At 46.6% G+C, this 25,672-nt stretch overlaps 1 protein-coding gene across 1 annotated transcript in view; it reads left to right on the top strand.

Annotated features, from left to right (window-relative positions):
- RIMS3 (regulating synaptic membrane exocytosis 3) overlaps positions 1-25,672 on the top strand; it is a 425,581-nt gene that overhangs the window by 329,255 nt on the left and 70,654 nt on the right. Inside the window, exons 3-4 of the mRNA XM_069622553.1 lie at positions 13,585-13,726; positions 22,495-22,607. Of these exons, the coding sequence (XP_069478654.1) occupies positions 13,585-13,726; positions 22,495-22,607 (255 nt within the window). The remainder of the gene's footprint in view (positions 1-13,584; positions 13,727-22,494; positions 22,608-25,672) is intronic.

Genomic DNA, 25,672 nt, shown 5'->3' on the forward strand with positions numbered 1-25,672 from the left:
GCTTGGGCCGTGTTGAAAGTCCAAATCGAGGGGTGATCGTAGATTTGCTGTGACTGCCCCCCGTTTATGGAGCATACTTTTAGTTGCTGTAAGTAAAATGGGGTACTTTCTCGCCTTTTGGAAGATTTTGAAGGCATGGCTGTTTGCTGCCATGCTCGCAGGCTAGTAAACCTGTTTGTCCAATTAGTGCTTTCACGGTTCAGTCTGCTTAGAATATCGTATAGTCCCCTTCTCCTAGTCCCTTTTATCTTTGTTTTTAGTACACTCATTCGACCAGACCCGCCTAGTCTCTGAGACTCTGAGTTTCCAGGCTCTTGGCCGAGTCTCCGAGGGAGAGCTTGGAGTCTCCAGGTTTCCAGGAGTGCAAGAAACCCCTCCCACAGCCTCATGTGATTGGCTACAAACATACTGCTAGTGGCCAATCGCTTGAAGGTGTGGGTGGATAGAAAGCACAGCGGGCAAATCCTGCCCCTTTCCTAGCATCATATCATTGTGTCCAGGGGTGGACTGGTCTAGAAAGAACTCTGGAGGTTATCCAGTAGCCCTCTGCACCCTGGCCCTCGTTTCTGTAGGTATCTCCAGATGTTCTCATAGGAAAACGGTTTGGCTTGCTCAAAATGTGTAATATGGGGCCACTTTGAACATTATTTCCAGGGCCTCTTTTGGTTCCCAGTACACACCTGGTTGTGTTGGCTTTTTTTTTTTTAGCCCTGTGGATTGAGCCGTGGGCGGGCCAGGTGGGCGTGGCCCTGGGTGGATGTAGGCGGGGCATTCGGTGACCTGGATTTCTGGGTTTTTCTTTTTTAAATTTAAATGTAGACAGGTCTGCCCTTCGATCCAGAGCCACAATCCTCCCAATGTGCCCTGTCAACTCACGTGGCAGCATCCTCCCGTTTTGAACTCAAGACTTGGGGCTAAACCTCACTTCTCGTCTTCGGAAAATGCAGAATTCTTCATTCAATTCTGCCATTGAATTCACACTTTGTATCTGGGGAGGTGACTCGTCACGGTCTGACATAAAACTTCATGAGTCATGAAAGTTTGGCCATGAAAACAGACGCCAAAACCCTAAGTCTGTCTTTTATTACCATGATTGTACTGCCACAGTCTGTGCTCGTCATTATAAAAAACAGACTCATATCAGAGAATGCAGCAGCATGTTGAGGACCATGTTGGAAGCTGCTATGGGATCCGTGCTGTGGACAGGCTTGTGGTGGTTGTTGTTCGTGTCTACATTGGAGTCCGCAAAGAAGACGCAAACTAATTGACAAAGCAGTGGCACACAAAGGATGCCTGGCAGAAGAGAGCAAAACACTAGCACAGTGAGTCGCGAATTCTCCGACCAGCCAAAAGGGGAACTACTGGGTGAGAAATCACTGTGTGCCCTGAAAATACTACTAGGACTCAGAGGGAACGTTTACAACGCTCATGAACCGAGCAGACAGGGAAACCACCCCAAGAGAAGACCACATGATAATACACGAAGGGTGTTCCTGGAGATCCAAGGCAGATGCTGAGGGGCCGACGGAGAACTGAACTTAACAGTGAGGTGAAAGCAAGGTCGCCGATCTGAGACACCGAGACTGCGAGACGGACCCGGCACCGAGAAGTTGACAACCCAGAGAAGGAACCCAGAGAGGGGCCACATCTCCTTGTTCCGGGAACCCCAAAAAGTGGAGTGGTTGACACACAGGTGTTGAATTCTAGGTATACGACCACATGCAAAAAAGGAATGAGAGCAGGGGAGTTGCTAGGTCTGGAAAAGACCTGGGGCTAAGCTGATGTTGGAACTTTTGGGACTGGGGGCTAGCTAGTCTTTTGGCTGTAGCTCCTGAGATTCTACCCGGGGCTACAACCAAAAGATCAGGGGCTATAGCTCCCTTAGCCCACCCCTAGCAACGCCCCTGAATGAGAGCGCTGCTTTCTGGGACATGAAGTCGCAAAGGGTTTAGTAAAGAAGTAGGACCTTCAAAATATGATGCGATCAGTCTCCATTCTTGCAAGCGTTCTAGGAAGTGGCATCCAAATGCTTTCAAAGGAAAAGAACCAGGTGGAATCTACCGAGAAAATGCTGCATTCTGGGAAGTGGAGCCCCACAGCTTGGAGGCCACGAACGAGGCGTACATAAAGGGGAAACGGTGCATGCTGGGAACTGAAGAAAAGGGCCCTACGCATTTAGTGTGTATGAAGAGAATTCTATATTAGGAGAAACAATGTATTCTAGGAATTGGAAAGGAGAATTGATTTCCAAGTAAGAAAGATTCTGTGAAAAACATGATAAATATCTCCTCTATTAATTCGGGAAGGAGTCTCACGGGCATATATAGAGACGAAGAACGGCCTTAAATGGTCTTTATGACAGTCTGGAAGACAGGAATGAAGACGTGCTGATACGTGGCCAGACCGCACCCCCATTCCGCTGTGGCCCGAAGATTCACTTATCATTGCCAAGACAGGAGCGGGTCAGCAGAGCCATACTGAGGAGGTACATATGAACTGCTCTGAGAATAAAATCAGGATAAGCTATCCCAAACCCCAATCCTGATGCGGGATTCCAATCGCAAAGAGCGCAAAAGGAAGACATGTGCTCCAGGGAGTCAGAAGTTGGAAAAAGTGGACCTTTCTGTTTTTCTAGTGATGACTTTCCTGGAGAAGCTGTCCAGGCGGACACGCACCTAGACAAACCTCAAAGACGAAAGCGGAAGTTGTGTCTAACACTGAACTGAGAGGTTTACTAGGAGGCCTACTTCTGTAAAGTACAAAGCGATCTTACAAGATATAGGATGGAGAGCCCCAGAGTGCGGCATTGAGCCGCGGGGTCTAAAAGGCACTTCTGCTCTCAAGGCATTCTTCTAAGGACATTTTGGAAAAAATATTGTAGGTATCCCTTGGTACTCCTTCTGCCCTGTTTGAAGTGGATGTGGAGTATCAAACAGTGAAGGGGGGAGTAAGAATGTCTTTGCTGTGCTAGGCTGTCAAACGTTCTGTCTAAGGTGTTTCTTTCACGCCTTGAAATATTCCTGCATAGGCACGTTATAAATGCCATATCATATCAAATATAATCTTATTTGACAGACAGCTGTCAGGAAGAATGTATAGCCTACTCCAGGATGAATAGCTTAAATAGTGGAATAATATTGTAATTGGTTCTTTATAAGGAGCTTAATACCCAGCGGGTTCTAAGCGCAGAACCCCAGGGATCGAACCTGTGGTGCTCCGAGTCTTCTTGCTTCCAAGGCAAGCATGTTGCCCTTGCGCTATGCTCCTGAGAAAAACAGCAGCCGATGCTACCAAAAAGGTCTAAAATAAAGACCTTTTATTGGCACAGAAAGTGGTTTGGGAAAGAGCCACTAACTCCATCTATGAAGAAGGTTGAGAAGACGGCCATCAAGATAGAATGTCCATCAAGCCTGTGAAGCTCTTAGACTGGAAGAGGATATCAACACACGCTCATTGCAATGGCGTCCATATTTACACACACTGAAGGGCCCGGAAGAGCGGCGACTGCTTGCGATGCTGCTGAGGAACATCCTGGAGCTTAATGAACCCATCCTTAAAAACCGGAGGGTGGGCGTCGGGCGGTGGTGTACTGCGGGCAGAAGAGCAAGGCATCAATACTTCACTTGCTTTGATATTGCCCATGGTAGCAGAGACCAGGGAGAAGATGTATTTAGGAATATTGGCCGATGTAGTCAGATCAGGGACTACATGAAGATGGCGATCCCCCTCCTATGCGCCCAATTTGAAGGCATTACAGCAAAAGTAGCTGCCGATAGGGGGGGACAGGCAGTATTATAGGACAGCTTAAGTTTAACAATGGGAGCACCCCTGGGACACAGGTGCATCTGATCGAATACAGAGGCAGAAAGAGTCAGGCATGTATGGGGTGCAGGATGGTAAATTGCTTCATTGGATGGGCACACACATGTCTTATGAATATGTGTGAGCAACTCACCATAGCAAGGGAGCCCCAATTCACCAGAGGGGCTTCGAGAGGATTCGGCACCCCAATAATTTTTTTTTTAAATAAAAATTGAAAAGGGTAAATTTGATACCACACTTTCCGGGAGAAATGTAGTAAAACCAGACACAATTTTAAATCGTTTTTATAGAGTACCCCATGAAAAATACCAACAGATGCCAGGTCAACTACAGTGCACAGGACCATTTTATTGATGCCTTTGTTCACAATATATGCCGGTATAAAACATATTCATGCTAGCTCTGCCCAAACGTATGCCAGTAGCCCACTGTAAAAACTCAAATTTTCCCTTCAACCATAATGCCAGGAAAAATGCTGTACCACTGTAAGAAAGTGTCCGCGTGGGCTGGCCAATGTAATCACCCCATGCCCACGTAACAACACTCATCATCTTGGCTTTGCCCAAGAAGGCAGAAGACATGCTATCCCAATGTAAGAAAACATCCATACTTGATGGACCTAAGTAGGCCAGTATTCCATGTATGAATGTTCGTCTTGATGGATTTGCTTGTAATGCCCGTAAAAGATGTCATGCCACTGTAAGAAAATGTCCATACTGGCTGCATCAATGTAGACTAGTATTCCACGTAATAACAATCACCATGTTGGTTTTGAACATAATGCCATCAAAACATGCATGCCAGTGTGCAGAGCCAACATTGCTGGCAGCTCCAATGTAGTCCTGCCCCCACCCCCACTTAAGAACACTCATCAAGTTGGCTTTGCCCAAACAGTAAACCCATGCCACTGTCATACTGACTCCACCAATTTAGGGTAGTGTTCCCTCTTACAACAGTCATCATGTTGGTTTTGCCCATAATGCCAGTAAAACATAATATGCTGTGCCACTATAAGACAATACGCCACTGAGCAAAAAATCTTTGCTGGCTGTACTAATGTAGTCCTTCCTTCCCCCCACATGTAAGAAACCTCATCAAGTTGGTGTTTCCCCAAATGACAGTAAAACATGCCATGCCACTGTAAGAAAATATCCATACGGGCTGCACAAGTAAGAACGTTAGAATCACTTTCATCAAAAAGGTTTTTAAAATAACTAATTGTTCCTATAGGTTTGCAGTGTTTCAAATCTGACTTACTGAGGGTTGCAACTGTGGAAAATTGCTATGAGAGCAAGTTTATTTTTATGTGTCATCTCAGTCCATTTGGATGGTAGGTGGCAAAATGATTTCTCTGCCATTGTGAATCCCCCCAGACTCACCTGAATCGCAGGAAAGCCTGGCGATTCTCCCACACTTTTGGCCTTTTGTCATATTTCATTTTTGGCTAATAGGTGGTGCTAAACCACCTCATAAAATCTGAAAGTAATACATTGGGGTCCAGCTAGTGGGGGTGGGGTGGGCTGTGGAATAGGAAGAGGGACACAAAGCTTGTAGGTGATTGACTATTTAAAAACTTGTTCACTGCTCATGGCCATGCAAATCTTTATCACAACCATCAAACACCCCCTGCTCTACTCTTCCCAAATCACATCTTCTTGGGCTTTATTCGATGTAGCCTTATCACAAAGTAGCATCAAACGTTGTGCTCAAAGTGCCTACAAGGGTTAGTTCAAGGCAGCCTTTATTGAAGCTTTAAATACACTACTGGTGCAATGAAAATGTCTTAAAGTGTGCTGTCAGCCTCTTCATTTATAAGCACTATGTGTGTTCTCCAAGGAAGGCCCGTTAAAAGCAAGCATTGGCAAAGCCAACAGGTTGGGCTTGCACATAGGTATTACACAGGCATTTGCCAGCCACTTCTGTTACATGCCCAGGTACTCTCATCATTTTGCAGCTGCTACTAATAATGGCCAGTTAGTACCATCACATCAGAGCCTGGCAGATGCCTTTCCCATGCCTACACATAAGCCAACAACGGTTGGCATTGTTAGTGCCTGTTTTATGGCCACTTATAGCAAATGCTCCCTTTCACGTTTTTGCGAACAGACAAAAATGCTTTCTGAAATACCCGCTGTCAACCGCGTGCCAGAAATCAAACGGGATGAAGGTAGAACTCCATATAAAGTCCAAGTGGCAAAGGGAACCATTTTAAATTGTTACATCTTAGTACTGGCAGAGGGGGCATTGTGACAAATCAAATTCCAGGGCACCAGTGGTCCAGGGATGAATATCGGTTTCTAAACCATCAATCAGCCCCACACCTCTAGGTTGTCAGTAAGAGCATTGTGTATGTAAACATTCAATATAACCGTTTTTTCATTACTTTACACTTTGAAACGCTTCTTGGGAGGGTTCCAATCTAGGATCCTCTTTTCTTCGTTGTTCCATACCTCTAGTGCACCATAAGGGATCCAAACAGTTTGAAAACGCAAGTAAATTATAAACATCCTTTTCCAATTTTGGTAACCTGGATGGAACGGCAGGCTTATCTCTGCAAGGTCGTGGATCGCTGGTTAGTTGAAACACTGTGAACATATTACTATTACCCAATGATAAAAGGGACTGTCCAGTAAAGGTTGCATAACAATATCTACTTTATTATTATCACAATAGACAGTTCTAGCAGACTACAAAATACAACCCACCCTATAAAGAAATACAGAGGACAGACAGTTTCAAGAAGGAAAGGGGATGCCCTCTGGATACTAACAGGAGGGTAGTCGGTAAAGTAACTAATCGCAATAGTTCAAGGATGCTTGCTTTCAGCACAAAGGGAGCAATGGGTCGTACAATATCACTAGGGGCCTTCGGAGAAGGACAAGGGGGCCAGAACTACAATGTACCTTGTGCTTGTAGTAGTTCCTAATGCTCGACAGAGTCAAATCGGTTTCAGGGTGCTTTTCAGCTTCTGCGACAGAGTTCAAGATGGGAGACCGTTGTGGGTATCATGTGGCAGGCAGTTTGGCGAGCAGTCTGCACGGACGGCTGCAGGCTGGCCTACACAGTGGCTTGGGTCAGGACTCGCTATCTCAGTGCTGGTTGGCGGGCTTGAAGCACTGGTCAAGCAGAGGCGTAGCCAGGATTGTCTAACAAGTGGGACCTAAAGGTAATGTAGTTGGACCGGACCCACTGCTGTGACATAAACACCTGTAAATGCCCACAGAGTGGTGCTGAGTGGGCATTTACAGATTTTGGGGGGGGCCATTCCTGCTCAGGCCCTACCCTGGCTATGCCTCAGTGGGCGAGTCATCTCGGACGGCGTAAGCGACTGCGGCGTGACAACAGTCAGTGGTACAGTCGGTTGCAGCTTGAGGGGTTCATCTGTCTTGAAAATGCCCTTTGAGGTGGACTCTGGTTGATGCTTGTCAGTGCACTCCTCCTAGCTTCTGCGCTGGGCTCATGTTGTCGTTTAAGGCGGACGACCCAAAGCTGAGGAGAGTGTTGCAGGCAACGTTCCTGTCCTTGGCTTGGTTCATAGACTCTCTGGTACTTCCCACCTAGGCAGCTTTCTTGCAGAGCCTAGCAAGGCATGGTGTGTGCTCACTGGGTACCAGTTATGCAGCTGCTGGAGGGTCCTCTTGATCCATTATTTACATCTGTTCCCTGGGAGATGTTTTGGGGAGGGATCTTGCTTCCGTCTTGGAAATCCTGGCCTTCCATTACTGGCGGAAGCTGTACCTTCAGCCAGGATCCAGATTAGTCCTTCTTGTTACTCCTAGCAACATCTTCAGATGATCTTCCGAAAGATGGTCTCAACCTTTTTTTAAAGCCAAATGTGGCCAGTGATTGGTGCAGGCTAAGCCTATCTTAATTAACCAATCCTGTGTCCCCACCAACAACCTTCTGTTATGTTTGAGGTCATAACCAGAGTGCTTTGCAATAGGAAAGGTAAAGGGGTAAAAACATGTACTACTTAGTCTCACCCATCTTCCTGTCGGTTGTGGATCAAAGGGTATCTCTAGTTAATTTAGCTCTTTGTAGTTCCAGATCAAAGTGCAGGTTTCCCTTGAAGTTGTGGCGAGAACAGACTTTCTGTCTTCATCAATTCACATACTCCTACCCTCTGAATGGGGTCTCCTGAGGGGCTGCCTCCTGTAAAGACATGCACCAGATATGACAGCTCTCTGTCATTGATCCTTTAGGGCAGGAGCTGGCTTCAGGTTGACACAGATGCATCTCAAAGGGGTGTTGGTGTTCCTATCCTTTGTTAGGGTTTGTGACTAGGCCTCTTCACAGGCCTGCTTCAATTAACTCTCATCAGTATGCGCTGCCATCAACAGAACTGACAATGAACAGGGCGGATCCATGGAAGGATTGGCCTTCCTCCTCCGGAGGCGCTTTCATGAACTCCTGGCTGTTACATTCCAACTAAATTAGACAGGGATGGGGGGCAGCACTGGTAGGCTGAGCCCACCCAGAGTAAAGGTGTCTACATTTTTGCTGTGCAGTGAGCATAGGAACATGTTTGCATGGTAGCCCCACACATTTTCTGAGGTTGACCTCCCGTCATTCAATTTTCTTAAAAGATATCAAGAAAAGCCCAGGCGACTGCACACCCACAGTGCAGATGGTTGTATTTCTCACAGGCATTTTATCCATTTTATAGCCTAGAGGGCTTCTTACATCTCTGACCTTGACTTATGACCAGATAATTAAAAAGTGTGGCCATTTATAGTGTGCATTTATAGTGTGCTTGCCACGAACTTAATCGCTCCTTGGCGATCACCAGTTAATCTTAGGTTTGTGCAGAAATCGAACTTGGCCTGACATTGCAAGAGAGTAATCCCAGAATGCTGTCCGCCCCAGTTTCCCTAAATGTACTCATTCCCACTTCCCCATGCAGCCTGGCACATAAAGGGTTAAGCACAGCCATTCAAAGCCTTTAATTCCACCCAGGGGGGGCACAAGAGCATATCTCACATGTTTTTTACAAGCAGTTCGTCCAGCCAGGATGCAGCACAGCACTTGTCCTCTTCACAATAGGAATTCCCTCACCACTGCAAATGGCTGCCCAGGAGGCATTCAGCGATATGCGAGATGAACACATATGCAATGAAAACTGCATGTTTGCGCCCAAAGAAGCTTGGAGAACAAGTATTGGCAAAGCCAAAGGTTTTGACTTTTGTGTAGGCATGGGATCTGCATTTTCCAGGCACCGTCATAATTGAACTACTACAGGGACATGCGATTGCACAAGTTGGCAAATGATGCTACTATCTGGGCATAGTCTGGCAGTGCCATGATAATACGTATACAAGGGCCAAAAATGTTGGCTTCGCCAACGCTTGTTTTTAACAGGAGCTCAGTGCAAGGAACATATGCAAGGACACAAATACTGCCTATGAACCAAAGGTGAGATTCAAAGAGATCCGAGGGAGATGTGTTTTCGATGGGGAGAGCAGGTAGGGGGTGAGAACGGACATTAGGATTAGCATGGCTATGGGGGGTCAATGGGTGAGTAAATAACCAAATAACCCCCACAGCGATCTGTGACCGTCCTCACTTCTCGTCCCTCTCCTACTTTCACTTCCAACGACAATAGGTTTGACTTACAAGCACAGTTTTCAGTGCCACCTAAAAAAACTAAAGTAGAAAAGAAGGAAGTAAGGAAGGATGGGAGGGAGGCAGGGAGGAAGAATGGAATGAGGGAGAGAGGGAGGAAGGAAGGAAGGAAGGGAGGAAGGGAGGAAGGGAAGAAGGGAGGAAGGGAGGAAGGGAGGGAGGGAGGGAGGCGTGTGCCCACAGGCCTCCTGCAGGCAGCAGTGCCTGCCCTGCTCTGAACCATAAATAAATAACCCTGTGAGTGGTGCGGCACAGTGTGCCACTCACATGGTCATTAGCGTTGCTGCCCATGGTGCCCTAGGGATTCAAGTCCTTCTTGGGCATGCTGCTGCCTCGCACCTGTGTTTATCCAGTGTGCTGCTGCCTGCCCTTGCCCCCAGAAGACCTAAAGCAAGTGTGTGTGTGTTTTGTGTTATGATGTATGTATGTCCCAAGGGATTTTCAGTGACCAACTGTACATCCCTTGCAGAGACTGCTGGCATAGATAGGTTGTGGCAGCAGCTTCGTGCATGCGTTTTAAAGTGAGCATTACTGGCATAGATAGGTTGTGGCAGCAGCTTTGTGCATGTGTTCTAATGTGAGCAGCATTACTGGCATAGATAGGTTGTGGCAGCAGCTTAGTGCGTGTGTTTTAGTTGGCAGCAGCTTCATGCATGTGTTTCAAAGTGAGCATTACTGGCATAAATAGGTTGTGGCAGCAGCTTCATGCATGTGTTTTAAAGTGAGCATTACTGGCATTGATACATTGTGGCAGCAGCTTTGTGCATGTGTTTTAAAGTGAGCAGCATTACTGGCATAGATAGGTTGTGGCAGCAGCTTCATGCATGTGTTTTAAAGTGAGCAGCATTACTGGCATAGATAGGTTGTGGCAGCAGCTTCATGCATGTGTTTTAAAGTGAGCAGCATTACTGGCATAGATAGGTTGTGGCAGCAGCTTCGTGCATCTGTTTTATAGTGAGCATTACTGGCACAGATAGGTTGTGGCAGCAGCTGCGTGCATGTGTTTTATAGTGAGCATTACTGGCATAGATAGGTTGTGGCAGCAGCTTCGTGCATGTGTTTTAAAGTGAGCATTACTAGCATAGATAGGTTGTGGCAGCAGCTTTGTGCATGTGTTCTAATGTGAGCAGCATTACTGGCATAGATAGGTTGTGGCAGCAGCTTAGTGCGTGTGTTTTAGTTGGCAGCAGCTTCATGCATGTGTTTCAAAGTGAGCATTACTGGCATAAATAGGTTGTGGCAGCAGCTTCATGCATGTGTTTTAAAGTGAGCATTACTGGCATTGATACATTGTGGCATCAGCTTTGTGCATGTGTTTTAAAGTGAGCAGCATTACTGGCATAGATAGGTTGTGGCAGCAGCTTTGTGCAGGTGTTTTAAAGTGAGCAGCATTACTGGCATAGATAGGTTGTGGCAGCAGCTTCGTGCATGTATTTTATAGTGAGCATTACTGGCATAGATAGGTTGTGGCAGCAGCTTCGTGCATGTGTTTTAAAGTGAGCATTACTAGCATAGATAGGTTGTGGCAGCAGCTTTGTGCATGTGTTCTAATGTGAGCAGCATTACTGGCATAGATAGGTTGTGGCAGCAGCTTAGTGCGTGTGTTTTAGTTGGCAGCAGCTTCATGCATGTGTTTCAAAGTGAGCATTACTGGCATAAATAGGTTGTGGCAGCAGCTTCATGAATGTGTTTTAAAGTGAGCATTACTGGCATTGATACATTGTGGCATCAGCTTTGTGCATGTGTTTTAAAGTGAGCAGCATTACTGGCATAGATAGGTTGTGGCAGCAGCTTCATGCATGTGTTTTAAAGTGAGCAGCATTACTGGCATAGATAGGTTGTGGCAGCAGCTTCATGCATGTGTTTTAAAGTGAGCAGCATTACTGGCATAGATAGGTTGTGGCAGCAGCTTCGTGCATCTGTTTTATAGTGAGCATTACTGGCACAGATAGGTTGTGGCAGCAGCTGCGTGCATGTGTTTTATAGTGAGCATTACTGGCATAGATAGGTTGTGGCAGCAGCTTTGTGCAGGTGTTTTAAAGTGAGCAGCATTACTGGCATAGATAGGTTGTGGCAGCAGCTTCGTGCATGTATTTTATAGTGAGCATTACTGGCATAGATAGGTTGTGGCAGCAGCTTCGTGCATGTGTTTTAAAGTGAGCATTACTGGCATAGATAGGTTGTGGCAGCAGCTTCGTGCATGTGTTTTATAGAGAGCATTACTGGCATAGATAGGTTTTGGCAGCAGCTTCGTGCAGGTGTTTTTAAGGCAAAGGAAGGCCTTAGGGGGACCGAACTGCTGGCCATCATGAGAAGAGATGAGAGTCCAAACACCTCAGGCAGGGGTAAGATAAATACAATATAGAAAGGGGTTGAGAGCCCAAGTGTGGAAAAAGGAGAAATTAGCCCAAGTAGGGTTGAGAGACTTACGATCCCACAGGGGATTAGAGAACCTGAGACCTCAGGGAGGTACCAGAACCAAAACTGTTCCAGCCAGGAGCGGCCCAGCCAGGTGAGACCCTTTGAAAGGACTTGATTAAGACTTTAAGAGCACCACGGCACCTGACGGTCTATAGGGATTTGTCTCTCTGGACAGGAGCCTTTACGAGCTGATCCACATTAGAACTGTAAGAAGGGCAGCAGCCCTTAAACCACCACCTAAGAAAGGAGGTATGAGGTTACAGTGTAGCCAGAACCGAGCCATGCCGGGCGAAAAGCCCGTACACTTTCAGGTTAGGTTTCTTTAATGTGGTGGGCTCAGACTAGATACATTTGTGGACAAAGGAGAACATAACTTTGGACGGTCATCTGACGTGCACTCCTTAAATCGCTTTTCATTCTATTACCATAAGGAACAGAGTGATAGGATTAGTTTAGGGTTTTTCCTGAGATACATAAAGGTTTATACCCAAAACTATAATGAGTTGTCTGTCTCCTGATTCTGACTCATCACAGCTCTTTCGCTAGGCTCGTTCTCGCGTTCTAATTTGAGGAAACATTTAGAACCCTCCACTGAAATAATTGACCACCCTGTGAGGGTTCACCCATGAATCGTTTAGAATCTTGGTGCCCCTTCAGGAGCCAGCTGCCCTCCCTGGCACCAAAGCTGCCTCGGCCACTGATAAGATGCTGAGAACTCTCCACACCTGGTGAAGAGTTACCTGGAAGATCGATGAGGGGAATTTTGGGGAGAGGAAGCCTAATGATATAAACAGGGGGGAGATTACTGAAATTGCAAGCAGCCGTAATCCCACACAAAGGAAACCAACAGGGATTGTAGCCAATGCATCCCTGTTCAAACCTGAAAGTCAGACTGCACACTTCCTCGAACTTTGCAGGTGCACCAGAAATGTGTTAAGAGCTTTCATTCCAGGTCTATGGGGTCACCTCCAGCATTTACAAATTACACTTCGAATGGGGGTCCTCCACATGCAACTTCAGTGGCCCAGACTTGGGGTGGCAACCTGCGGCTCGCAAGATACTATGACTCCCATGATACCTCACCATTGCCTATGTGGTCTAGGGATGATGGGACTGGTAGTCTGAACCATCAAAGATTGCAGAGTACTGGCCTAGAGGTCAGCACTGAAGCCTATGGGTGCCTGGGTCAGAAGTTGACTGGCACTGCTACCGAGAAAAATGCTAAAGACATGAACAAACTTGAAGACACCCGTCCAAATTATGCAGTGAAAACCAAAACGTGTCTTCACTTCATGGCATGGAAACTCTCAAAGTGTAAACCCTCAGACTGTAAGAGTGGCATTAGACCCTTATTGAGTGAGACTGTACCCTGGTTTAGGGGCATTCATGCTTTCCTTGGTCCTTGGATCTTATCGTACACTGCCTACGCATAGCCTTCATAATTTGCAAAGTGTAAAACTGACTTTACCACAATCTCCATGAAGGATCTTGAGAAATGTATTTTTTTGTGTGTAACGTATGCATACAAAATCCCACCAGTTATTCGCCAAGGCTGCCCAAAGCTGTTGCCCTGGGATCGCAACAGGCACCGGTGCAACAAACGTTGACAGTGCCAACTCCTAGCATGCCACCCTGCCCCTCTACCATTCTAGCTGCAGGGCCTATGCTTCTTAACCCATGCACAGACTGGTATAACCTGGCATCGCTTTCTCTTTGCAGATGGGGGCACCAAAAAGCTACGCAGCAACATCAGAAGGAGCACGGAGACTGGCATCGCTGTGGAGATGAGGAACAGGGTAACGAGGCAGGGCAGCCGGGAATCCACAGATGGCAGCACCAACAGCAACAGCTCGGATGGCACGTGAGTACCCCACCCGAGGGATAGGAAATGCGCCAACCTCCACGTGACCCCACGTAGCATGCTACTCACGTAAGAACGTACTGACGTACTGCGTAGATAATATGGTAATCACGTCTTGTGTAAAAGAGTCGATGTGCTGCATAGCCCAAGAACCCTGTGTGCCATGTACCCACCAGGTACCTCCTTAAGGTCAACATGCCCCAGTACAACCCATCATCTGGCCAACAAGGAGGCCTTACCAACCAGTGGCGGGTCTAGACTCTTTTGACTGGGTTTGACCAAGTGGGGCACTGACTTATGCAGGGGTGGCATGAAGTACGAGCGCACACACACATAATGATGATCGTTTAGGATAATAGAGTGGCACCTGGAGGGGCCAATCGGATTCCAGGGGTAGCATGTGCGGCCCAGGCCACTCCACTAGGCTCACGGCCGTAGACCTGCCCCACAAGCACACAGCCAGCCTGGCAAATGATACATGATAAATTAACCAGACCTTCTCACACCAACACCCAGGGGTTGCAGAGGGGACAGAGCCTGACCCATTGAAACCACTTCCAGGAAATGTTACAAATAAGCAGACTAGCCCCAACACTGATGTTAGGGGCGGTCGAAGATGGGCCCCAAATCCTGAGCACCCTATGCCACCCGACTTAATGGTACTCCTTTTATCGACCTTGGAAAGATGAAGTGCTGAGAGGACCTGCCGGGATTTGAACCTGTGGCCATGAGGTCAAACACAGGCCCCTGCAGTGGCCTGTAGTGGGTGCATTAGTCCACTGAGCCACAGACCCGGCTTGATCCGTGTCCCACCCACAGCACCAAGAAGTCATGAACACGTCGGCGCTGCGTTATCTGAAAATCCCATAAAATTCCGTAACATAAAGCCACGCGTGCCCTGTGCCTGGAATCTGTCTTGCACAAGGTATGTGACCACCTGCAGTGGCTCATTAGCACAGGGGTAGCAGGTGCTGACCCAAACAACACCTAAACGCAGACCACTCTGCTGTGTCTACATGTGGGAGCAAACCTCCAACACATGCAAAACATTGCAAGGCTGAGTGCATTGCAAAGCAATACAAACATATTTTTTGGTGCCAATTGTTCCCTGCAAACGTGATTGGGCGGGGAGAGCAACAGACCCCAGTGACTTACTGGTTGAAGCCAGAACCTATGTGCCGAGGGATGACTGTTGCTATGCAGACTACACTGGGTGTATGATAAAAACACTTCAAATATACACCTGGGACGAGGCAATCCTTACTCACATGGGTTGTTAGGCTTCCCAAATCACTACAGGGGGTACTCCCCAACAGTGTAGGAACATCTACTTAAACAGGTGTTATCCTCCTTACCACCTAGGTCCATGCCCCTCCACCTGCCACCTAGTCTGATACTGGGTCGGTCCTCCCTTCCCCCACGTTTCTCCTGGGACGCCTTATGATGGTAAAGTTTATCAAGCAGGGTGGGACCATGGGGAAAAACAACAGTGGTTCCGAGCCCTTGAAATTCTAGTTTGCACAGGCAGAGTAGGTGCATATAATGCAATGAACAGTTGAGACAACAGCAAATACGCCTGGCAACGATTCTGCGGTTTCCCCGAGTGCCATTAAGGAGTGAAGACAAGGGAGAAAGAGACAGACGATCTCCAGGCAAGGGGCATGTGTGGAGGTGTAGATCACTTGCAGCCAAACTGCCCGCTCTCCCGACCCCTGCTGTCCGTTCCCCGTTCCCTGCTCACCTCGCCCTGTCTCAATCTTTGGACTTGGGAAGCGCCCCTTTGCATCCTGAAGCTAGGCCCATACTCATTAAATACCCCATAATAATACTAATGTGTGTATCCGAGATGACGTCATCGTCTGCAGGTATGCCCGTCCGCATTCTGATTAATATGACTGTGGCTGTGATTCCCTGATGCTGGCCCACGTCCTGCGCTCCATGGCCACTTTGTTGCTGTCACCTCTGTCCACCCCTTTCCCTGTGGAGTCCTTTGCCAGGTAGGGCATCGCAACTCCCAGCTCAGCTGCCCCTCCTCACCCATGCCCCACGTCACGCAGATCGATAATGCCCTTCACATGAGCCTGTATTGCCCTGATAACAGCCCAACATCCATCGGTACTTCCCATGCTCCACTTGGACATTACCTCGGGATTACTGAGGAGAAGACCTGTGTGGGCGTGTACGGAGCTGAACAAGTATGAAAAAGCAGTCTCTAGCCACCGAGCCAGCCTGAGCATCCGTGCCTCCCAATAAACTGAGAGGCATATGGCCCTCCCAGTAACCTCTGCGGAATATTGACCTCCCAGTGACCTCAGAGGCATATTGACTTCCAGTAACCTCTGCGGAATATTGACCTCCCAGTAACCTCAGAGGAATATTGACCTCCCAGTAACCTCTGAGGATTATTGACCTCCTCCCAGTGACCTCAGAGGCATATTGACTTCCAGTAACCTCTGTGGAACATTGACCTCCCAGTAACCTCTGCAGAATATTGACCTCCCAATAAACTGAGAGGCATATTGACTTCCAGTAACCTCTGCAGAATATTGACCTCCCAGTAACCTCTGAGGCAAATTGGCCTCCCAGTAACCTCAGAGGAATATTGAACTCCCAGTATCCTCTGAGGTAAATTGGCCTCCCAGTAAACTCTGAGGAATATTGACCTCACAGTTAACTCAGAGACATGTTGACTTCCAGTAACCTCTGTGGAATATTGACCTCCCAGTAACCTCTGAGGCAAATTGGCCTCCCAGTAACCTCTGCAGAATATTGATCTCCCAATAAACTGAGAGGCATATTGACTTCCAGTAACCTCTGTAGAATATTGACCTCCCAGTAATCTCTGAGGCATATGGCCCTCCCAGTAACCTCTGCGGAATATTGACCTCCCAATAAACTCTGAGGCATATTGGCTTACCAGTAATCTCTGAGGCATATTGGCCTCCTAGAAAACTCTGAGGCATATTGGCCTCCCAGTGACCTCTGAGGCATATTGACCTCCCAGTAACCTCTGCGGAATATTGACCGCACAATAAACTCTGAGGCATATTGGCCTCCCAGTAACGTCTGCAGAATATTGACCATCGAGAAAACTATGAGGCATATTGGCCTCCCAGGAAACTCAGAGGCATATTGGCCTCCCAGTAAACTATGAGGCATATTGGCTTACCAGTAAACTCTGCGGAATAGCGTCCTCCCAGTAACCTCTGAGGAATAATGACCTCCCAATAAACTCTGAGGCATATTAGCTCCCAATAAACTCTGAGGCATATTGGCTTACCAGTAAACTCTGCTGAATATTTTCCTCCCAGTAACCTCTGCGGAATAATGACCTTCCAATAAACTCTGAGGCATATTGGTCTCCCAGTACATTCTGAGGAAAATTGGCCTCCCAGTAATCTCTGAGGCATATTGGCCTCCCAGTAAACTCTGAGGCATATTTGCCTCCCAATAAACTCTGAGGCAAATCGAACCCCCGGTACACTCTGAGGCACATTGGCCTCCTGGGAACCTCTGAGGAGTATTGTCCTCCCAGTAACCTCTGGGGGGAGAAATGGCCGCTCAGTGCCCTCTGAGGCACATTGGCCTCGCAGTAAACTCTGAGGCATATTATACCCCCAATAAACTCTGAGGTTCTTAACTTTTCTGGTGAATGAAGAGCGAAGGTCTAAACAAAACGTTTAGGCAGAATAGGAAACTGAGACAGAGGCTCAAGCAGATGACGAGGGCCAAGAGCTTTAATCTCCATTTTGGAGGCATTTAACCTCAGGCCACTGCTCCAGATCATGATAAATAATGCTAATTAGAGCTGCCAATGCCATGATAAATAACACAATAAACATTAGCATCATGACAAATAACCCAATTTACAGACACTTACTCCATGATAACTAACCCCATATGAATACATGTCATGCTAAAAAAAAAACTAAATGGAGCTGCTATGATGAACACCTCAACGTGTAGACACTTACACCGCAATAAACAACCCAAAACCTTGATAATCACCACAACCCGTTTATGGATGGGCAGAGCTTTAAGTGACCAATCAAATCCTGGTTTAAATCGGTTTGAGTCAGTAGCAACTCCATCGAGCGGACTAAACAGGGGAAGGGAATTGGCCCTTAACATGGGTGATCTACCTCATTTATGGATCAGGTTGGTCTTAGCACATTCAAACTGTGAACACTATTTGGTTCGAATCATATGGAATCGGCTTTAACCAAATAAAGGCCAAACACTGGAATACAATCAAATAACATTAATAAAAACTAAACCATAATGAAATCATGGAAAGGGAATAACCTGCTACAGGTTGGAGCTATTCACACGTAGTATTTCAGGAATCTGAGTTGGTCTCTTGCAAATTCTTTTGAGTTTCAGATTCAAACGGCAACCAGTTCAAACCACATTGAACTTGATTTTAGCTGTACACCCATCTATCGGTCCCCAGAAATCACGATACGAAAGGGCTGCCCCAAACCATAGGTGACATGTCCACGAGAAGAGTTGCACTGACCGTGAGAAAGGAACATCAAACACGGAGCACTTGGTGAACGCATATTATGTACCTGTTTTTCAATTTGCAGACTCACTCTGGCACTATGCATAGATCGTCATAGCGCAGGAACATAGTACAACATTGAAAGCAAAGGTTCATTCATGTCCAGTAGCACAGAAATAGATGCTCTGTTTGGACATATAGCTGAAATAATCAAAGCAAAAAAGACATTCTACAACGAAAGGATCACAAACTCAAGAAACACCCAGAAAAAAGATGTTCAACATCATCAATGAGCTAAGAAACGCAACAGCATGCAACAACACACGTCTCGGGAGGATAGCTCAGGGGCAACGTGCTCGCCTTGGACGCAAGACGACACGAAGCAACACAGGTTCGATCCCCAGGTCCGCACTTAGAAACCTCTGTGTATTAAGCGCGTTATAAATAACCCCCATCATATCACATCATCACAAACTATGCGATGACCTTGAAGATCACTTCCAAAACAAAATCACAAACATCCATCAAGTCATTAAGAGCATGCACAAAACACCAACAACCCCCACACCAGCCAATGCCAGAACCAACTACAAGACTGACCTACCCACCAACCTCAACAGAAGACTTCAACTAACAGAGCCGACTCTCCAGCTGACCTCTGCCCACCAGGAATATACCAGACTATCCTCCCAGAAAACACCTTCAGAATATTGCAGCAACCTCTTAACCATTCACTAGCAAAAGGAAATGTGCCACAAGCCTTCCAATTGCAATTGGCATGAATAAAGCCACTCCTCAAAGACCCATTGGGAAACATGCAAGCCCTAACCAACTACCAAACCATTTCAAACATCACATACCCGGCAAAACTCCTAGAAAGCTACTTTTACAAACAAATCCTGGAACATGTAGAAAACAATCACATAATAGACCAGGCACAAGTCGGCTTCAGACCCACGAGAGGAATGGACACAGCATTACTATGGTTATGGGACGATCTAAAAACCAACGCAGACTCTAAAGTCAATTCGGCACTAATACTACTTGATCTAGCAGCAGCCTTCAAAACAGTCCACCACGAAACACTTATCAAAAGACTTGAAGGTATTGGAATCGGCAACACGGCACTCCTCTGGCTAACGTCCTTCATAACAAAAAGAAATGTAACAACTTGAATAACACCATTTGAGTCAGCACCTCGCAAAACAACATGTCGAATCCCACAAGGCTCGTCACTCTCACCACATCTTTTCAACATCTACATGACCCCCCCTGATTAACCTCATCAACAAACATGACCTCACAAGCTACCACTACGCAGACAACACTGAAATCACCTACAAAGTCAACGCCACCTAAGAACAAAACCCAACCCATACCGACTTCCTCACAACAATAAAGTATTGGATGAGCACCAACAGCCTTAAACTCAATCTGGCCAAACAGAAATCAGGATTGCACCTAATGACCTATTGAACCATCATCAAATTCCATGGCCTACCGAACTGGGAAACCCACCAGAACCACCCAAAGTGGTAAAAAATCTCTGAACATTAATGGACAATGAACAAACACTAGAACCGCAAGTCACTGCAGTAGTTAAGAAATGCTTCTTCCGCTTACACACAATCAAGGGGATACTGCCTTTCTTCACCTTCCCACACAGGTCACTTGCCGTTATTTGTCTCGTCATGTCAAGAATAGACTACGACAACAGCATCTATCTCGGAATGCTAGACTACCTTATCAAAAAATGACAACGAATGCAGAACACAGCAGCAAGACTACTCCTCAGACTCACTAAAAGAGACCATGTCACACCAGCACTGAGAACACTACACTGGCTAAAAATCCCTGCATAACGCACAGAGCAACCCAAGGTCATGGAGTGGAATTCATACAAGAAAAAATCTCCATCTACAAACCAACACGAACATTAAGGTCCAGCAACGACATTCGCCTAGAACCAAAGCTATTTGCAAAACACCCATTTCGGGGGATCCGTATTCTCCTGCATAGTGGTGAGACTTTGGAACACGCTTACAAAGCCAACATGAAAAACAGAAGATCACCTAAGATTCAGAAAACTGTTATAAACATGGGGGTCATTCCGAGGTTGGAGGTAACCATGGAGTAAATAGCACCATGGTAAGCAACCATGGAGCTATTTACTCCATGGAAATCCGGCATGGTGAATGGAGTAATTACCAGTCCATTCCAAGGTTGGAGGGACCGGTAATTCCCCATTCACCATACCGGTTCCCCATCCCCATTCCTGCCCCCATAGGGCTCAATGGGAATGGGGAAGGAGTAAATGACGGCACCGTAAATTACGGTGCTGTAATTTACTCCAAGGTCCCTTTGCGGGTTGGATTTTTAACGCCTGCTAAAAGCAGGCGTTAAATGCCAACCCGCAAAAGGGAACTCGGAATATGGTGGTAAGTGTTAACGGTCACCGTTGCCATTAACGGTGACCGTTAACCCTTACCTCCAACCTCGGAATGACCCCCCATGTCTCTTTAACTCACGAAGGTAAAGAGGACACACCAGCGAAGCAAAACCGCCAGCACAAAACAGGAGAAATCCAAAACAGGGCCACCCCAAGAAATAAAGCATCTGACCGCAAAACACCATAGAATAATATAAACCCGACAGATCAACCCAACCTGCAGAAAAAGACTCAGACGAAAGCCAACTAACCCTACTAAAAACGTTGCAATACTCGGCATACCCACACTCCAGCAATACCCACACTCCAGCAAAGAAATAAAGAGACACATACCTCCACCGCAAAAAAAGAAAAACACACCACAAACTCTATTGACGCTCCACAACACCCAACGGGACATTAAACAAAATGCATATAAAGCACCCATATGCAAACTTGCAATGAACACTACACAACATTGACAAACTAAAAACAAACCAGCACACAGGGACTGTTTTTTCAGAAATGAAGCTACCAACAGCACATCAAAGCTCTCTCGCGCTTTTCCTTCTCAGTCCCACTAACAAACCCCTCCCAACCCCCGTCCTTTTTTGATCCACTAGGGCGCCTGGAGACCATGAACACGGCAGCGGTGCACCATATAGATCACAATAACATAGCATAACATGGATCTGCGTGGAATTACTGAATACAACAGTCATACCTCCAAAAGTGCGATTTTTTAAAATTATTATTTATTTATTCTGCAAATATATATGTGGGGGGAGAGCCCCCACAACCCCTCCACCTTACCCCTACACATTTTATTCACTTTACCCCCCTATATATATATATATGCTGAAAATTGGGGGCAGACTTTTGGGGGTTGAACTTTTGGTATTAGGAAATTTCGTACAATACCGCATAACATAAATGATGGGTACACAAGGAGATGGACATTTCAATGATGACAGAGTATAGACGGGCAAGCCAATGAGGTCACTTGCTATATCAAGTGCCCCCCTCAGTAGTAGAACATATTTAGCAGAATTGCCCCAGAGAGGCCAGGCCCAGGTCACAATGGGGCAGATTCAGGCCAAGATATAAACGACTTCCTTTTCACTAAAAACGAGTCTATCCCGTCTAAGCCAGTCCCCCCTGTTTCGGTGGTATTCTCTCTTTCCTATGGCACTTTGATGACAGCCAGTATCATACTGATGCCATGCAGCTGGGGTCCAGGTGGTTCTGCTGCTGAGGTTGAAGAGAGGGAAGGAAAGGTCAGTAGTAACAGATGGATTACACCTAACAAGGACCCAAAGTCTACTTCTATCGGAGGGTTAACTGGGTGACCCTGAAAACACTGTCAGGTGAAGATGTTCTTAGAATTTATCCCCAATGTTGGCTTCTCCAGCAATCACTGGACCTTGCTGGGAACCTATGGGTACCCTGGCCTATCGGTAATGGTGTCCTTCAGAAGCCTTTATTAAGCTTCACCTGGCACAGTGTCTACTTGGCATGGCCGCAGGCCCTGGCGGGAGGTCTCTGGCAGTGTCCACGGGGCATATCTGTGTGCCATACCCATCAGGCGCTACCCAGAGGGTCACTGTACCAGGGGATGGCCATGCCCTGAGCGCAGAGAATCCTGGACATGGCAACAATCCAGGCCTAGAAGATATTACATGTATTGCCAGTGTCCCCAGTGAGAGCCAAATCCCTCTCCCTGCCCCAAACCCCCCCCCCCACTTTGGTCCCTCCCCGGAGGTGTGTCTGGATATGGACAGCGACCTCTTTCTGGTCTTGTAATGTCTTTTCTTTGGGCTTTTCCCCCTCTCGTAGGTTCATCTTCCCTACCACCAGACTGGGAGCAGAGAGTCAATTCAGCGACTTCCTGGATGGACTCGGGCCGGGCCAGATAGTGGGGAGACAGACTCTGGCTACGCCGCCAATGGGTGAGTCCATGGAGAGGGCCAAGCGGAAAACGAGCACTGACAAAGCCAATTGACCCTTGCACTTAACTTGGGGTCAAGTTTGAAGATATCGTATGAGTTCAGATTCTGTGAGATGATGTTTTAAGCAGTAATTATTTGCTGAAAACAGTATTATTGAAACCTGTCTTGTGTGGAGAGGTCTACTAGTCTATTTTCCTGGGAACAATTTGTACGACACCCATTATTATGCTTGTGAAATTTAAGAGAAAATGTTTATAAATCATTTCAATTCATTAATCCTGAGAGTCAGCATTTGGAGTTTCTGGGATGCATGGAGGGCTCCCGGATGAGTGCATGAGTCCCATTTTTTTGCATTGTTACGCATCATGACAGAAGGCCTCGTAAAGCGCCAACGAGGGCAGTGGTTTCCACAGGTGGTCTCAGCATCTGCAGAGTGGTGCAAAGACAGAGCTCTGGAGACAGCGCTCTCCCAAACTGGCTGAACTGGCAGACTTCAGGGAGCCTGAGGTTAAAGGCTGCCATGGATGGCTTCAAACTCTATGTAACAACAACAACCACCACACACTACCTCCCCCCCCTCCCTTTACCGATTAGAAATGATCATCTTGCGAACAAAATACATGTTTCTTTAATCACTGTACACGGAACTCCAACTTCTTAAAAATAAAGCTACAAACGCACTCTTTTTCTAAGATTTATGCATTTCTCCTTTCTAAACCTTGTTGATAAAATGACCTATAGCACACATACTGATATAAAGTGCAAACATGGGTGGGTGGGGTACGCTATAGTGCCTTTTTGCACAATACAATGCAATTGAGTCAATTAATGCATGTTCACACATGTTCTTGCAGGGAGTGTGACATTGCTCACAAATATGGTTTTCAGACCTTCGTGGCTACAGTGAAATACTTGTTTACCTAGCCCAATCTATATTTTCCAAAAGATTCCTCACGTGTTTCGGTCTTTTGAGAGAACCTCATATCTCTATCATTTCCCTCGAGATTGTTGTTGCTAAATATCTCTCCATTGGTGTAATAAAACAGGGATTTAATCAAAACAATGTCGACACCAAAGCGTTTCGGCCCTTCTTTACAGAGATACACTCATCCACAGATTAATTTCTAGGCCTTCATCAGGACAGAAGTGGATTGTGGATGTTTCGAGATCCAATCGCTCAAAACCCCTGGCTGGCTTCGTCAATTCCATAAAAACAATGATCAATAAGAAAATATCAGGAGGGGATTAACCTCCGGCCTCTTGTTATCCGCAAGCTTTCTACTAACCTTATTTTTCTTCATGGGGGGAGCCCAGCCCTTTCTTTATTACTGCATGTTTTATTTTCTATTTGCAGTCTGTAAGAAAAATAATATCCCAAATCCCTAATGATTCATATTGATCTGTGAGGCCCGCTGTTGCATCATTTCACACATTAATACCGCAACACCAACCTTTCATGCTCCTGTCATGCGTACAGTTTTGGCAGTCTCTCTTTTCCCTCTTCCTTCCTTTTTAAACCCCTAATGTCACAGCATCACCTATGGAAAAGATTGTTCTATGAGTGCCATGTCCTCTGACCTTATATCATACCTGGAGAATGCAAGCAAGTGCATTGAGTGTGGTCCAGAGGCCGGGTCCTCGCTTCCCGGTGCCATGTGTCCTTGGAGGGTACATTGCTCAACTTTTGGAGGTTTTCATTCATGGCCTGGACAAACCTATACGCTCTTCCATACGTGTGTTTTCTTCAGAACTGGTGGATAGTTTAATTTAAAAAATATTGAGGCATTTCTACCAAATACAGTGATTCTGTATTTTCCTTAGTGATCAAGGGCTGGGAGGATAGCTCAGGGGCAGCGCGCTCGCCTTGGAAGCAGGTTCGATCCCGGGTTCGTGCTTAGAAACCTCAGGGTAATAAGCGCATTATAAATAACCCATTACAAGAATTGACACGACTGGATCACATTGACACCTGCATGCACGCCACATGCCTTGCCTCTCTGTGTATGACCTCAGTACTTGCCTTAATTGTATACCGTTAAGTGTGCTCTCAATACGCTTCATCGGGTCGTCTTCCTGTAACTCTTGGGTGCGTTCAGCGCTCCGTTAGGACTATGCTTTACGTGCAGGCCCACATCTGACGCAGAAAGTTCTAAGTGTGCTGGCATGGCACATGTGGTGGTGAAACATATGCAGAAAAATTGGACTCAGGAGGGCCGGGTGCGTAACACGAAGTCCGCTCCATGAATACGAAAAGGAGGCTTTTTTGCGGGTGCCTTTGGCAGCAGGCAACCCACGCAGGCATCTACAGCTTTTTCAATGTGAAACAGTGTATGATAAAGGAAAAATGAAAAGTTTTGTAATGAAACTATATCATTTTAATAAAAAATAAAAAAAATGCAGCTACGTGTGCCTTCATGACAGAGGCAAGGGACTAAAACACACAAAGCCCCATCGCAAAACAAAACAAACTTCAGATGTGCAGCCAGCAGGGTGATGTGCAGCCAGCAGGTGATGTGCAGCCAGCAGGTGATGTGCAGCCAGCAGGGTGATGCAGTCTCCATGAACCCCTTTCGGTTTGCAAAAGTTTACCACATTCCCAAACCTCTACAATTCTCAACAGTCATTGTGAATTGTAACATGTATTTCTGTCCGCACATTTGCTTTGTTATTTTACACACGTCTTTCACATCAGAGGCTTGAAGGCTTCCTCCGACCAGACCTAAATACCCTGGTGCGGAGGAGGAGGCTTTCATGCGGGCTAGTACTGTGTGTAGAAGCCTCTGCAGGCACCAGCAGCCTTCCATGACTGATGCCGCCTCCATTACCAAAGTTGAATACCACATTTGGGGCCCGATTCATGGAATATTGCGCAGAGATCCTGCAAATCCTGCGTGCAGAGAACGACTCTGCGCACACAACTTTTCCTGCGTGCGCTGTGTATTCATGGAATTGTTTGCGCAATTTAACCGTACACGCAAGTCGTGGCCGGAACGCCGCGTCATGCCCCCACGCCAAACAAAAACAGCCAGAAACAGCTACCTTTGCGTGCTCTCTGGGAGTGAATA

Source organism: Ambystoma mexicanum, chromosome 11 (assembly GCF_040938575.1).
Source record: "Ambystoma mexicanum isolate Mex_15411 chromosome 11, UKY_AmexF1_1, whole genome shotgun sequence".
Lineage (NCBI taxonomy): Eukaryota > Metazoa > Chordata > Amphibia > Caudata > Ambystomatidae > Ambystoma > Ambystoma mexicanum.